Consider the following 14,416-nt stretch of genomic DNA (forward strand, 5'->3'; position numbering starts at 1 on the left):
TGTACTCGTTAAACCCAATACATAGGATCATTCAATTGCAAACACTCACCAAGGCCGCACTGCTATATCAACAAAGAGAGAGGACCTAAATAAACAAAACAGAAATGAAAGAAGTGAAGGAATAACAGACACCACAGAAATACAAAGGATCGTGAAAAACTACTATGAAAAACTCTACTCCAACAAACTAGACAACTTAGATGAAATGGACACTTTTTTAGAAAAATACAAGCTTCCCAAACCCAATCAGGAAGAATAAAAAAATAAAAATAAAAATAAAAAAACCTGAATAGGCTGATAACTACTGATGAAATTGAAGCATTAATCTAAAATCTTCCAGCAAAAAAAGCCCTAGTCTAGATGGCTTAAATGTGAGTTCTATCAAACATTTAAAGAACTAAAACCTATCCTCCTCAGACTATTCCAAAAAAATTTCAAGAGGAAGGCAAACTTTTAAGCTCTTTCTATGAAGCCATTATTACCCTATTTCCAAACTAGATAAAGACACCACAAAGAAAGAGAACTACAGGACAATATGTTTGATGAACATAGATGCTAAAATTCTCAACAAAATCTAGCAAATTAGATAGAAGATTACATGAGAAAGACCATATAGCATGACCAAACTGGATTTATTCTTGGGATGCAAGGATGGTACAATATACACAATTCAATAAATGTGAAATATCACATAAACAAATTGAAAAACAAAAATTACATAATCATATCAATCTAAGCAGAAAAAAAATTTGACAAAATCCACCACACTTTCTTAATAAAAACTCTCAGCAAAGTTGGAATAGAGGGATCATACCTCAACATAATAAAAGACTTATATGACAAGCCTACAGCCAACATCATACTCAATGGACAAAAACTAAAACATTTTCTTCTAAGAACAAAAAGAAGACAAATATGCCCACTTTCATCACTCCTGTTAAATATAGGTAATACTGGATGTGCTAGCCATATAGATCAGATAAGAAGAAGAAACAAAAAGCATCCAAGTTGAAAAAGAATAAGTAAAACTGTCTTTATTTAAAACCCTAAAGACTATTCAAAAACTGCTAGAATTAATAAATGTATTTGGCAATGTAGCAGGATACAAAATTAACAACCAGAAATCTATGGCTTTCTTAAGCACCAATAATAAACTCACAGAAAGAGAAACAAAATAAAACAAGACAAAATCCCATTTACCATTGCATCAAAAAATTAAGATACCTAGGAATAAACTTAACTAATTAGGTAAACCACTTGCAATCAGAAAACTACAAGAAATTGAAAAAAAGAGATAGAGGAAGACATAAACAAATGGAAGAACCTACCATGTTCATAGATTGGTAGAATCGACATCCTTAAAATGTTTATACTACCGAAAGCAATTAATAGGTTCAGTGCAATACCAATGGCATATTTCATAGACCTAGAACTAACTCACAAAAATTTATCTGGAATAAAAAAAGACCCCAAATAGATACAGCAATCCTGATAAAGAAGAACAAAGTAGGAGGGATCACAATACCAGATATCAAACTGTATTACAAAGCCACTGTTCTCAAAACTCTGGTACTGGCATAAGAACAGACATATAGATCAATGGAATAGAATAGAGAACCCATAAATTGACCAAAAACATTATGCTCAATTAATGCTTCACAAAGGAGGCAAGAGCATACAATTAAGTGAAGACAGTCCCTTCAGTAAATGGTGCTGGGAAAATTGGTCAGATACATGCAATAAAAAATAAATAAATAAATAAATAAATAATATTAAAAAAAATGAAACTAGACCACCAAGTTACACCATACACAAAAATAAAATAAAAATGGTTAAAGAATTTAAAATGAAAACCACAAAAACCCTACAAGACTGCATAGGCAGCAAAATAGTAGACAAATGTCTTAGTGATATATTTAGAGATACAGCTCCTAGGGCAATGGAAACTAAACAGAAAATAAACAAATGGGACTACATCAAAATAAAAAATTTCTGCACAGCAAAAAAACCATCAACAAAACAACAAAAGCCCACTGCAAGGGAGAACATATTTGCCAATGCTCTCTCAGATAAGGGTTTAATCTCCAAAATTTATAGGAAACTCATACAACTTAACAAAAGGAAGATAAACAATCCAATCAAAAATGGGTGTAGGACCTAAATAGACACTTTTTCATAGAGGACATACAGAAGGTTGAGAGACATATGAAAACATGCTCAAAATCAAAAAGAAAATGAGGTATCCTATCACACCTGTCAGAATGGCTATCATCAACAAAGCAACAAATCAACAAACAACAAGTGCTGGTGAGGATATGTAGGAAAAGGAACACTCATGCACTGCTGGTGGGAATGCAGACTGGTGCAACCACTGTGGAAAACAGTATAGAGTTTTCTCAAAAAATTAAAAGTGGAACTACCATTTGACCCAGTAACCTCACTTCTAGGACTATATCCCAAAAAACCAGAAACACCAATCAGAAAGGATATATGCACCCATATGTTCATATCAGCACAATTATAGTACGTAGCTAAGATTTGGAAACAGCCTAAGTGCCCATTAGCAGATGAGTAGAATAAAAAACTGTGGTACATCTATACAATGCTATATAAAAGAAGGAACTCTTACCACTTGCAACAACATGGATTGACCTAGAGAACATTATGCTAAGCAAAATAAGCCAGTCAGAGAAAGATAAATATCAAATGATCTCGCTGACATGTGGGATATAATGAACAACATAAACTGATGAACAAAAATAGATCCAGAGACTTAGAAACATTGAACAGACCATCCAACCTCAGAGAGAAAGGGAGAAGGGGGCCATTAAGAGATTAGCCAAAGGACTTGTATGCATTGACATTAGCATAACCAATGGACAAGGACACTGGGGCGATGGGTACTTGTCTTGGTGGCAGGAGTGATGGTGTGGGGGTCTATCAGGGAAAAGGTGAGATATGCAATATCCTACCTAATAAAAGAGTAATATACAAATTAACCATCACACTGCTACACCCACAAACCATGCCCACTAGCCAATCAAAGAGAGTATGCAAATAAACCCAACCAAAATGGCTACAGCCACAGAGAGCGGGAGGGAGGCTTGTGTTTCCCAGGCAATGGAGGATGCCAAGCTTTCTGCCTGCTGTAGCCAGCCTAAGCCTCCACTCCAGGCTACAAAGTTTCAATGACAGAAGATACATAAATTCCAGCAGAAATGGCTGCCAGCCACAGAGCAAGCAGGAGACTTGGCTTCGCTCCAGGCTACAAAGTTTCAATTGTAGAAAGTCAATAAATTTCAGATACCAGGGCCTCCACTTGGGTTTCAGGGGGACATGGCCAGCCTGCAAACCATCACAGGCCCCTTGCTCAGACCTCCCTACACCCTTACGGATCCCCCACCGTGATCTGGGACACCTTTCAAGGCAAACCAGCCAGCTCCCACCCATATACTAGGCCTCTATAAAAATGTAATATGCAGATTGGCCATTAGTCCAACACACAATATGTCTGCCCCCATATGGTCAAAGATCCTGCCCCCATGTGGACACAGATGGCCACCGCAAGATGGCCAGAAGGGCAAGAAGTTGGGAGGGACCAGGCCTGCAAGGGAGGGCAGTTGGAGGCTATCAACCCTGCAGGGAGGGCAATTAGGGGTGACCAGGCTGGCAGAGGAGGAAAGTTGGGATAAACGGGCTGGAAGGGGAGCAGTAAGACATCAATCAGGCTAACATGGGAGAGGTTAGGGGGTGATCAGGCTGGCAGGCAGAAGTGGTTAAGGAAAATCAGGAAGGCAGGCAGGCGAGCAGTTGTGAGAGAAATGTCCAACTGCCTGGTAGGATTGGGCCTAACTAGACAGTCAGACATCCCTCGAGGGTCCCAGATTCAAGAGGGTGCAGGCTTGGCTGAGGGACACCCTCCCCCTCAACCCCGTGCAAGAATTTTGTGCTTCTAGTTTTAAACAATAAAAGAAAACAGGGGGGAAAAATAGTTACAAATATTAAGTGGCAACATCTAAATTTGCTAACTGGACTTTGACACCTCTTTTTACCTTTTTGACACACATTCCAGAACTTCCTGCTCTAATTTATAGCCTCTCTTTAAAAGCTATTTCTTGGATAAAATTGTGACCAGAGACAGATTTTCTTTCAATTAGTTAATTATAATTATTTTCTTTGCTATTGTAATTAAAATGAAGACCAGTTATAGTGTATGATAACAAATTGTCAAGATAAATACTTTTAAAATAACAGTAATGAAATATAATCTTTCAAAGCTACTTTAGAAGTTTAGGGATTGGATAAATTACTTCCTAATAAAGCAACTGAGATTTTAAGTACATATGAACATTGCTCAAATCATGTGAATGTTAGATTAAAAAAAAAAAGTCATGCAATCTGTGTCTTAGGCAGTCAGTCAGTATCATATAATTACATTAGAGGCCCAAATGCACAAAATTCATGCAAGCTGCTAGGCCCTCACAGCCCTGGGCTCATCTGGAAGGAGGTTCGGAGAGTCATTTGGCTTTCCAGTATAATTAGCATATTATGCTTTTATTATAATATAACATAGCCATATTTATAGATTTATTCATTCATTCTCACATATATTTTATGCAAACCCTCTCTTTCCTAAGCCATAAGAAGAATATTCTAATAGTAAATGCCAGGAATTTTTGTGTTATGTAATAATGGGTAAGAGGTTTAACCACTTATAGTTGTTTAGAGTTGTTGTAAGAATTAAATGAGATAATAATGAAATAATCTTTAGGTCAATGCTAACCTTATCAAGATGACTTAGATCAGCAACTATTACTGATGAAGCAGGGTGGAAATGTGAGCTTCCCATCTCTGAGCTTTGGCATCCTTTGGCATGGTGTGAATGCTCTAGCATTTCAGGGTTCTCACAGTTCTTTTCATTTGTATACTATTGCAACTTTTTCATGGCAGATGATAATAAAGTCCCTTGAAGAAGGGGTGCCCTTTTTTAATTTAGGAATGGTGCTATGTTTATAAGATTAAAGAATCAGAATTCTGTGCTATATCACAGTTATGAACAGTGAAATATTTTTGGAGATACTATAATACGATTTAAGCAGTTTATCATAAAATAGCCTGGGCTGTAGTAGGAAGCTTTTTGTTTTTGAGGACAGAGAACCTTTTCTTTCTAAATATTTGCATTTGTTTAATTTCATCATTATTTTTAATATTGCTATTCTCCAAGAACTTATATTTAATTTAACTCTAGAGGAATGGGATACATTTAAATATAAATTATGTAGGTAAAGGTAAGTTTTTATATTTACTGTGTTTGGTACCAAATTTTTTCTGTTGGACAAAAATGAGACTACAAAATATTCCTATTGAATAAGTATCTCTTGCTCTTGAAAGATGAAGTGAAGATGGCACATGTCAGCATTCTGTGGCTATCTCTTTCTTAATGTGTAGAGGTGCTTTAGTTAACACAGTATTTCCTCCCCTATCTCATGATCTCATGTTTACCCTTTAGGAGAAGCCAGCGGGAAAAGAGTGGCCATATCCATCAGGCGCATGTCTGCTCCACTAATGGTAGTGGTATTAAAGGTAAGAAATGAAAGTGAGACAATAATTCAATAGACCCTGGAAGCCTCCAAACTGTCCCTATTTGCTGGTTTTCCATACAGTTGTAGCTTTAAGCTCCTGTAAAGGTTCTAACTGTCAAGACAGTGGATGGTTCTGCTTGTGTTCAGCTTATTGCTCATACTGTGCATATGCATGATGGCTCCACACCACGGTGTGATGGCCGAAAGGCATCATTAATGTGTTAAATGATGTGGAATGCTTCAGGCACACTGTGACACATCACTACAGAGTGATAGTTCCAGAGGCACAGATATCTGCCTCGATTACAAATCAAGAGGGAAGAAGCTAAATTACTACACAAGTACAATGCGCCAGGAAAATCATAATGTATGTAGCCACTTGAAATCTCTGGGCCTGATTCAAACCTCACTTGTTTGTTGACAGAAATAAAATGGACCGAAACCGGTTTGGCTAAGTGGTTTGAGCGTCGGCCTGCGGACTGAAAGGTCCCAGGTTCGATTCTGGTCAAGGGCATGTACTATGGTTGCGGGCACATCCCCAGGAGGGGGTGTGCAAGGGGCAGCTAATCCATGTTTCTCTCTCATCAATGATGTTTCTAACTCTCTATCTCTCTTCCTCTCTGTAAAAAAAAATCAATAAAATATATTAAAACAAAAAAGAAATAAAATTGCAAGGCTTTAATTCTTAGGGTTAATTAATCACAAATGTAAAAGAAGTGGGAGAGTCATCTGAGTACATGACTAGAGTCTTATCTCTACTGTTTCACAGCTGCTTTTCATTATGTGTTAATATTCTGATTTGCTACCCTGATGCTACCAAACGTCTTCCTTCACATTTAGAGAAAGTATCTATAATAATAAAAGCATCCCATGCAAATTAGATCAGACAGCAGAACGACCTTCCAGATGTCCTTCTGGATGACCTTCCAGAATGACCAGTGAGCGAGGGGCGGGGCCAGCGAGCCTGTGCTGTCAGGCCAGCCAGGGCGGTCCTGGCGCCCCCCTTCAATGTGGCAATGGGAGAGGCAGCAGTGTGGGCCGGTCCCAGTCCCGCCACCGCCCCTTGTGCAGAGGCCACAAGAGAGGCAGCACCAGGACTGGGCCTGCGCCACCGCCCTGTCCCGGCACTGCTCCTTCCACAGAGGCGGCTGGAGAGGCCTCAGTTAGGCCAAGTCCCTGAGTTGCCCCTTCTGCAGAGGCAGCAGGAAAGGGGCCCTGGTCCTGGCACTGCACCTTCTGCAGAGGTGGGGGGGGGGGGAGAGACAGGGGGAGGCGCAGTCCCAGAGGCTCCACAGAGGCACAACTGTGGCCCCTCAACCTCCTATGTCTCTTTCCCTCCTCCCCCATCCAGCCCAGCCCCAGATCACAGCCTTACACCAGTGGGCAGGGGTCAGAGCCAGCTCTAAGGAGCAGAGTGCCTGGCTTCTGGTTGAGCAGCACTCCCCCCTGCCCCACCCCCTCCCCACCACTCTGCCAGAAGCCAGGCTCATGGCTGATGAGTGCAACTGAGCTGGAGTGAGCCTCTCCCACCTTTGAGGCAGGCGGGCAGTAAAAAGCGGGGGGTTCTTGACTGCAAAAGCCACAGACTGAAAGAGGGATGTCTGAGTGCCAGCGTAGGCCTGATCCCTGGGGGGTCCTGGATTCTGAGAGGGCACTGGCCGGTCTGAGGGACCCCTCCCTCCAGTGCACATATTTTGTGCACCAGGCTTCTAGTCATATATATTTTTCTGACTTACACTTTTCTTCCAGGGAACATAATTAAATGGCAGCACATGTTTCTATAGAGACTACACCAATATATATGTTCATGGATTAAGAGCAGATCCAGCTTCGCACATTTATTATACATCTATTTATTTATTTATTTTTAATATATTTTATTGATTTTTTTACAGAGAGGAAGGAAAAGGGATAGAGAGTTAGAAACCTCGATGAGAGAGAAACATCAATCAGCTGCCTCATGCACACCCCATACGGGGGATGTGCCTGCAACCAAGGTACATGTCCTTGACCAGAATTAAACCTGGGACCCCTCAGTCTGCAGGCTGACACTCTATCCACTGAGCCAAACTGGTTAGGGCGGTTATAGTAGATTTTCCCAGCAAAGTTCCTGTCTGTCTTGAAGGCAGCATTTATTTTTGTAGCCTCTTGCAGGAATCACAGGAGCATAGAATTTGAAAGTGGTGTGGAGTTGGAAGATTTAAGTGAAAGTTTGATTTCATGATGAAATGCTGAAGAAGCTTCTCAAATCTCAGTTTCTTCAGCTGCAAAATGGGAGTAGGAGTAGACCTCAAAATGAAATGCCCATAAATTCTCTATTTGAATCTGAGTTCATTATATGCTATGAGATAAGGGGGGGGGGGCAGATTTTATGATGAGAATAAGCAGAGATGTATGTTCCACTAATGATCAATGTTTGTTTCCAGAACTGAAAGGTAAATATACTCATTCAAGGAAGAAAACATGAAGTAGAAACTCATACCAAGTTATAACTTTATAGATTTTTGTTTTGCAATCAGCAATTCTTTCTGCATGTGTTTGGCTGGTGGATTCACAATACCATCTTTATGCGGGGGCCATGCTTTTCATCTCACTGACATACTTTATGAAAGTTTAGAGATCTGAGAACTAACATCAGAATTTACAGCATAATCCACTACAAAGTAGACTGTGCCTTGTCATGTGCTCATCACATGGCTTTTAAGATATAATCAAGAGGAACAATAACAAGCTACTCCCACAAACTAGATTAAAAGGGACACATTCACATTTCCCCTTTATGTTCATGTCAAAGATGGACTAGGAGGAATTTAAACTTTATGGCATCATATCTGTCACAGGGTTATCTGTCTGGAAATAGGGAGCTCATTTTTCAAGGCTATAAGTCCATTAACCTTTACAAGAACAAAAATAAAGCAAAATAAAGAAACACTCTCCGGAGAAGTGCATTGCTTCTAATCTTGTTTATGGATCTTAACCTTGGGGTTTGAAAATGGAACAAAGATCTCTTCCTCCCCAGGCAAACAAAAAAAATACATACACTCAAAAATAAGTATAAAATGACTAGAGATGCATATTATAGACAAATTTGTGACTTAAAAAAAGGGGGGGGGGGTGGCTGGAACCAGTTTGGCTCAGTGGATAGAGTGTTGGCCTGTGGACTGAAAGGTCCAAGGTTCCATTCAGGTCAAGGGCATGTACCTTAGTTGCAGGCACATCCCCAGTAGGGGGTGTGCAAGAGGCAGCTGATCAATGACTCTCTCTCATAGATGTTTCTAACTCTATACCTCCCTCTTCCTCTCTGTAAAAAATCAATAAAATATATTTAAAAAAAGGGGGAAGTTGGCTTAGGGAGAGTAAGGGATATCATCCCTGTTGAAACTCTGTCTTGCACTATGATTTGTAACTGGGAGGGCCAAAACATCAACCCATTTATTTTTAATATCTTGGCCTGCATTTGGTTACCACTTTACCTACATTCATTCATTGTATTAATACATACCTGGAAGTATTACTTCCTAGATAAATGTGTTGTTAGAAAGCCAGAGGCTGAAGATGAGGCAGAATATAAGGAGTTCTTGCTTGTTTGTCTATGGTTCTGTTTGAGTTAGGAGATAATTATAATGCAGATTGATGCTCCCATTTTAAACTAGGTACTAAATCAGCATGAAATACAGGATTTTGGAAAGCCATTTGCCATATAATTATAATTTCTTAAAATTTCTGTATTCCTTGCATATGAGAAGCTACAATCATGTGATACATACCAGTAGCATTACCTTTTCCTCCTTCTCATGGAAGATAGTTAAATAAAGTTAAGTAACACATTTTTAAATATCATTAACTGAAGCAAAGCAAAAACCTATGTTTGTTGGTCTGAGATTTAGCTTTAAGTGGGAGATTACAGGAAGCAAGATTAAAATAATAAATATGTAAACTTCCTCGAAAAGTCATGTATTACCAAAAATAAAGTTTATTTATTATCATGAAACCACTAAAAGTGTATGACTTTCATCAGCAGAGAGAATAGAAGCAAAGTAGTAATGCAATAGGGGTTTGGGATCAGAAAGAGACACATGTGAGAATGTATCAGAGGTTATATTCAAAATATTTATCAAATAGATTCCAGGGACATAAACCCCTCAAGAGGGAGGAGTTCCAGCACAGGGAATTAGAAACCTCTCTTATAAAGGCAGGATTTATACTTTTAGTTTCTGGATTATGGGGGGTAGAGAGGGCAGGGTAGACCTGAAAAACTGGGTTCAGGAGCCTACTCAGGGTACTGGAGGATTAACCAGAGGAGATGTTTTTCTATACTAATCTTCAGAAGTAATTAGAACTACTTCTAACCAATACAGAAGTGGTACAACATTTTAACAAGTGCTGACATGCTGAATATATTAGCCCTTGGATGACACCTATTAATTATTTGCCCTTGATAGTTTAACCTTACTGAACCAGCCATGTGAGAGAAATGAAAGTGATAGTTTTTCAGACTAGTTATTGGTTTGCTCTACAACCTCTTCCAGCTGATGGGGAACTTACTCATCTCCCCTCTCTCTTTTCCTCAGGCATCCAGTATGCATATCCCCAGAGCAACAGCAAGCTTCACTGCAGAGCAGAGGGACTTCCAAAATTTCAGCCAGATGCAGAAAAGAAGCAGAGTTTGCATTCCATCCTGACTTCCAGCTCAGGGGTTAACCCGCCTGGGAGGTGACTCAAGAATCTGCATTCTGCATTTCAGGGTGCATGCTGTCTCTTCCTTTCCCCCTTTTTTGGCTCCAATGTTTATTTGTGCATAAATGATACAATAACATCTTTGCATTGAAATTTTTGAAATGTATCCCTAATCACGATATCTAATAGCAACAATTATGCACATAAATATCTCTCAGTTTAACTGTGCACAAGGTTTGCTGGTTCAAAAGGAAAGGTTAATATATGTTTATCAATTCTCTACATTAAAGAAATGAGTGTCATATCCCAAAGGAGTATCATTGGTATGTCTCTGTATACTCTGCAAAGTATAATACTTCTATATGTTTCAGAGTCTCCTACAACTAAAATCCCATGCAAATTTTGAACGTCACACTGTTTTAAAAACTATTAGTAAGTCACAGGAATTATCAGAGAACTATTAGAAAACACATAGAAGATTCAATGAGTGGTTGGAAGAGGAAGATGTGCTAGCAGTAAAGAGAAGAGGAATGTTGTGAATGTAAGATAAGGAAAGATGAGATGCTTGTTTGCTTATTTCCTTTTTCCAATTCCACATCAAAGGGCCTTTGCCTGACTTTGCTTGATGTAGTATTTTTTTAATTAGAAAAATATTGTTAGTGGAAAATAGTTGGTGAAATTTACCCTAAGAAATTTGTTTTTAGATCAATGCCTCTAAATGATCTTCACCAATACCTCTTTCCACTATTCTTATCCACAAATTTCATATTTTAATTTTTAAATACAAATTCTAACTATTAAAATTGCATTTCCTTATTTTGAATTAATCGGAATTGTAACTTCCTAAGCAAAATACGCTGATCTTTTGATGATCACAAAATAACTGAATAACAACATAAAAAATATGATATAATTTTAACTAAGGTAAAGATATTTCAAATTTAAATATATCCTACATAACTTTTTCACAGCTAAGTTTCAATGTCTAAATTCTTTGAAATATGAAAATGCTTCTGTCATAACCACAAGTACTATCTCCAGCGCCCCAACTGTTTAAAGATTCCAAATTGGATAGTCATGGATTAAATTAATTTAAAATGATCTAACAAATATGGTTCATTCTTATTTGAAAATTGAATTATTCAATGTACCATAACTGTCCAAAAGTGATAGAAGAGGAAATTCTGAAGTTCTTTCAAATCTTTGTCTTTCCACCCTTTCTTCCACTCTCTGTTCAGACTCGTAATTAACTCTGAGATGCAGAAGTACTCACCGGCCTGATTAGTTGTGATGCTGACTGCAGCAAACTGTCGTGGTGGTGAGCTCAGCTCTGACACCCCGTTAATGGCATCGATTTCAAAGGTGTAGTTAGTGTGTGCCAGGAGATCTGTCACTGTCACCGTGGTGTTGGTGAGTCCAAACTGTCGAGGGAGGAAGCGGACATGTGGGCTGCATGGCTCACACTGTTTCACATTCCACCCACATTTTTTACATATGATGTTGAAGGTAACATCTTTCCGGCCTCCTGTGTCCAGGGGCCAGCTCCAGTCCAGGATAACCGAGGTCTCGTTTATATTAGAGATAACATTTCTTGGTGCAGATGGAGGTCCTGCAAAGTAGTTCAACAAAGATTAATGAGCCTCACTTCTGGTTTCTACTGCAAGGGAAAGAGATCACTTATAATGGGACTGAAAGGGGTAAATAACCATCTTGTCTTTATTACATATTTTAATTTGTCCTTAGAGGATCCATGGGATTTTAGACACATGGATTCAAGAGCACTATTCTCTCCCCGCTATGGGTGAGGGAGTTTTAACTCAAGGTTGAATATTCATTCAGAAAGTCCAACAAAGGCATGTGCCATTGAATTCAATTCCCTTGTGAATACCCTGTTTCCCTGAAAATAAGACAGTGTTTTATATTAATTTTTTCTCCCAAAGTTGTGCTAGGTCTTATTTTCAGGGGATGTCTTATCTTTCCATGCGCTAGGCCTTATTTTCGGAGGATGTCTTATTTTCGGGGAAACACTGTAGTTATGAAAACTGTTGTGTTACTTATATAAATCTTAGTCCTCTTCCTGATGACCTATGACCAACATGTAGCAAGAGGTAATCGAAATGTAAAAATACAAATCTCATGTTTACAATCTCCCCTATCCTGTCTAATAAGAAGCAAAAATGTAAAACAAGATACAGAGAATTTTCGGGTCCTGTTGCAGTAAGTGCTTTATAAATTAAGTCATGTGATAAATGTTGCATTTGTGGTGAGCCAAGCATGGAGAGTGAAGCAGAGAAAGCTTTTATTTTGCACACGGGTAGCACAAGTAAATGGGCCAAATGCTTAAAAAAAAAAAAAAAAAAAAAAAAAAGAAAAAGAAAAGAAAAGAAAGAAAAAGAAAAGCAAACAACAACAACAACAACAACACAATTAAAAAAACAAAATAAAACAAACATGGAGGCATGGGTTGCAGCAAAACTACTCACGGGTACAAGCCATGGATGGAGGGTCTTTGTCTGCTCGGAAGTAATTATTCTCACACCTGCAGTTCATTGAACCATCTTCCTGAGTAGAACTGTGAGGTGGACACTTAGCGCACTTCGTGTTGCCATCCGCAGCCTTGTAAAATCCCGGTTGACAAGCTACAAACAAAGTAACACTTTTAAAATCCTGCAGTTATTTTGAAAACATATTTTTGAAAATATGTTAAGCAGATTTTCGGATGTTAGGGCATGCATTCACTATGAATCAACCTTCATTTTTCCTTCCAGCCTCTACAGAAGCAAATAACACGGCCCAGTGTAGTTTCTGCACATTTACATTTGAATTTGCACCAAATGTTAAAGAAAGAAAGAAAAAAGAAAAAAAAAAAAAAACACACACCTACAACATTTAGATTATTTTGGCACCAGAGTGTGATGAAATTTCCAGCTCATGTTTTCACAGCTTTACTTGGCATTGGAATATTTGTGGAGAAAATAAAGCAAAGCCATGTCATCATGTAGCCATTCCCTTTTAAAACATGATGCAATGTGTCCTTGTGAGCACTTGAAACACAGACTTCATTCGTATATTATTACTTATTAATTATATAGTAATGACCTAAAATAAAGAGTGAAATATAGTTCCTTTCTATATCTCAAATACATAAGGAGGTAAAATTTCTATTTAAATAAATATATTTCCTTTCTCATATATCAAACATAGGGGGTACAATTTTTATTTATACTGACATACTTGTGAATTATTGCTAGATTAAAAATTTTTTTATTTTATTTACTTGTTTATTTTTTAAATATATATATATATATTAGTTTCAGAGAGGAAGCGATAAGGGGTGAGAGATAGAAACAATGATTAGAGAGTATCATTGATTGGCTGCCTCCTGCACGCCCCATACTGGGAATTGACCCTGTGACCAAGGCATGTGCCCTGAATGGGAAAGAACCCATGACCTCCTGGCTTATAGGTCAAAGCTCAGCCACTGAGAACTAAATTCACGGTGAAAACCCCAACAAGAAGTTCTTTTACATTCCTTGATGAAGGAATTTGGGGTCCAAATGTTTAAAGTTTTCTTCAGAATATCTTTGGATTGTCAGTAACTTCTTGAATCTATAAACTCAATTTTAGTGCTACACTGAAATTTTATTACTTAAAGTACTTACATATAGAATAGTTCCTACAGATTATCTTTATCATTGAATTGAAGAATTATCTCATATCAACCTCATATTGTGAATAACAAGATATTTGCATGTAAGTAAAATCTGTGTGGACAAATATTAATTTTTATAATAATTAAATGCATATTGAAAGGTAACCCATGATATCCATAATAGTATAACTTCTTCCTACTAAGGTTCTTGGGAAATACATGGACAAAAAAAAACAACAACAACAACAATTAGAATAACTTAAAATGATAACAATCACTAATTCAGTCTTGCTGTTTTCTAGTTCCTATTAAGAGGGGATGCTCTAGCATGAGTTTACATTAAATTGAACAACTTTTGGGGCCACATTGAAAACCACTAAAATAAACTGCATTTCCCTAATATGGTTGGGATTAAAAAGTTTTGAACATTGTCTGTAGGCATTGGTTAGAAAATTCTACTCACATCTCCCGTTATATTGCCTCACAGCAAATGATACAAAGTATA

The 14,416-nt window shown here is 38.0% G+C and overlaps 1 protein-coding gene across 2 annotated transcripts in view; it reads right to left on the minus strand.

The window, feature by feature from the left end:
* The window catches only part of EPHA3 (EPH receptor A3), a 340,054-nt gene that overhangs the window by 113,704 nt on the left and 211,934 nt on the right, over positions 1 to 14,416 (minus strand). For both annotated transcript variants that reach the window (XM_084875452.1, XM_084875451.1), the window contains exons 4-5: positions 12,743 to 12,898; positions 11,533 to 11,868 (exon numbers count right to left, since the gene is read on the minus strand). In XM_084875452.1, the coding sequence (XP_084731578.1) occupies positions 11,533 to 11,868; positions 12,743 to 12,898 (492 nt within the window). The remainder of the gene's footprint in view (positions 1 to 11,532; positions 11,869 to 12,742; positions 12,899 to 14,416) is intronic.

This window comes from Pipistrellus hanaki, assembly GCF_964339955.1.
Source record: "Pipistrellus hanaki genome assembly, chromosome: 2".
Taxonomy (NCBI): domain Eukaryota; kingdom Metazoa; phylum Chordata; class Mammalia; order Chiroptera; family Vespertilionidae; genus Pipistrellus; species Pipistrellus hanaki.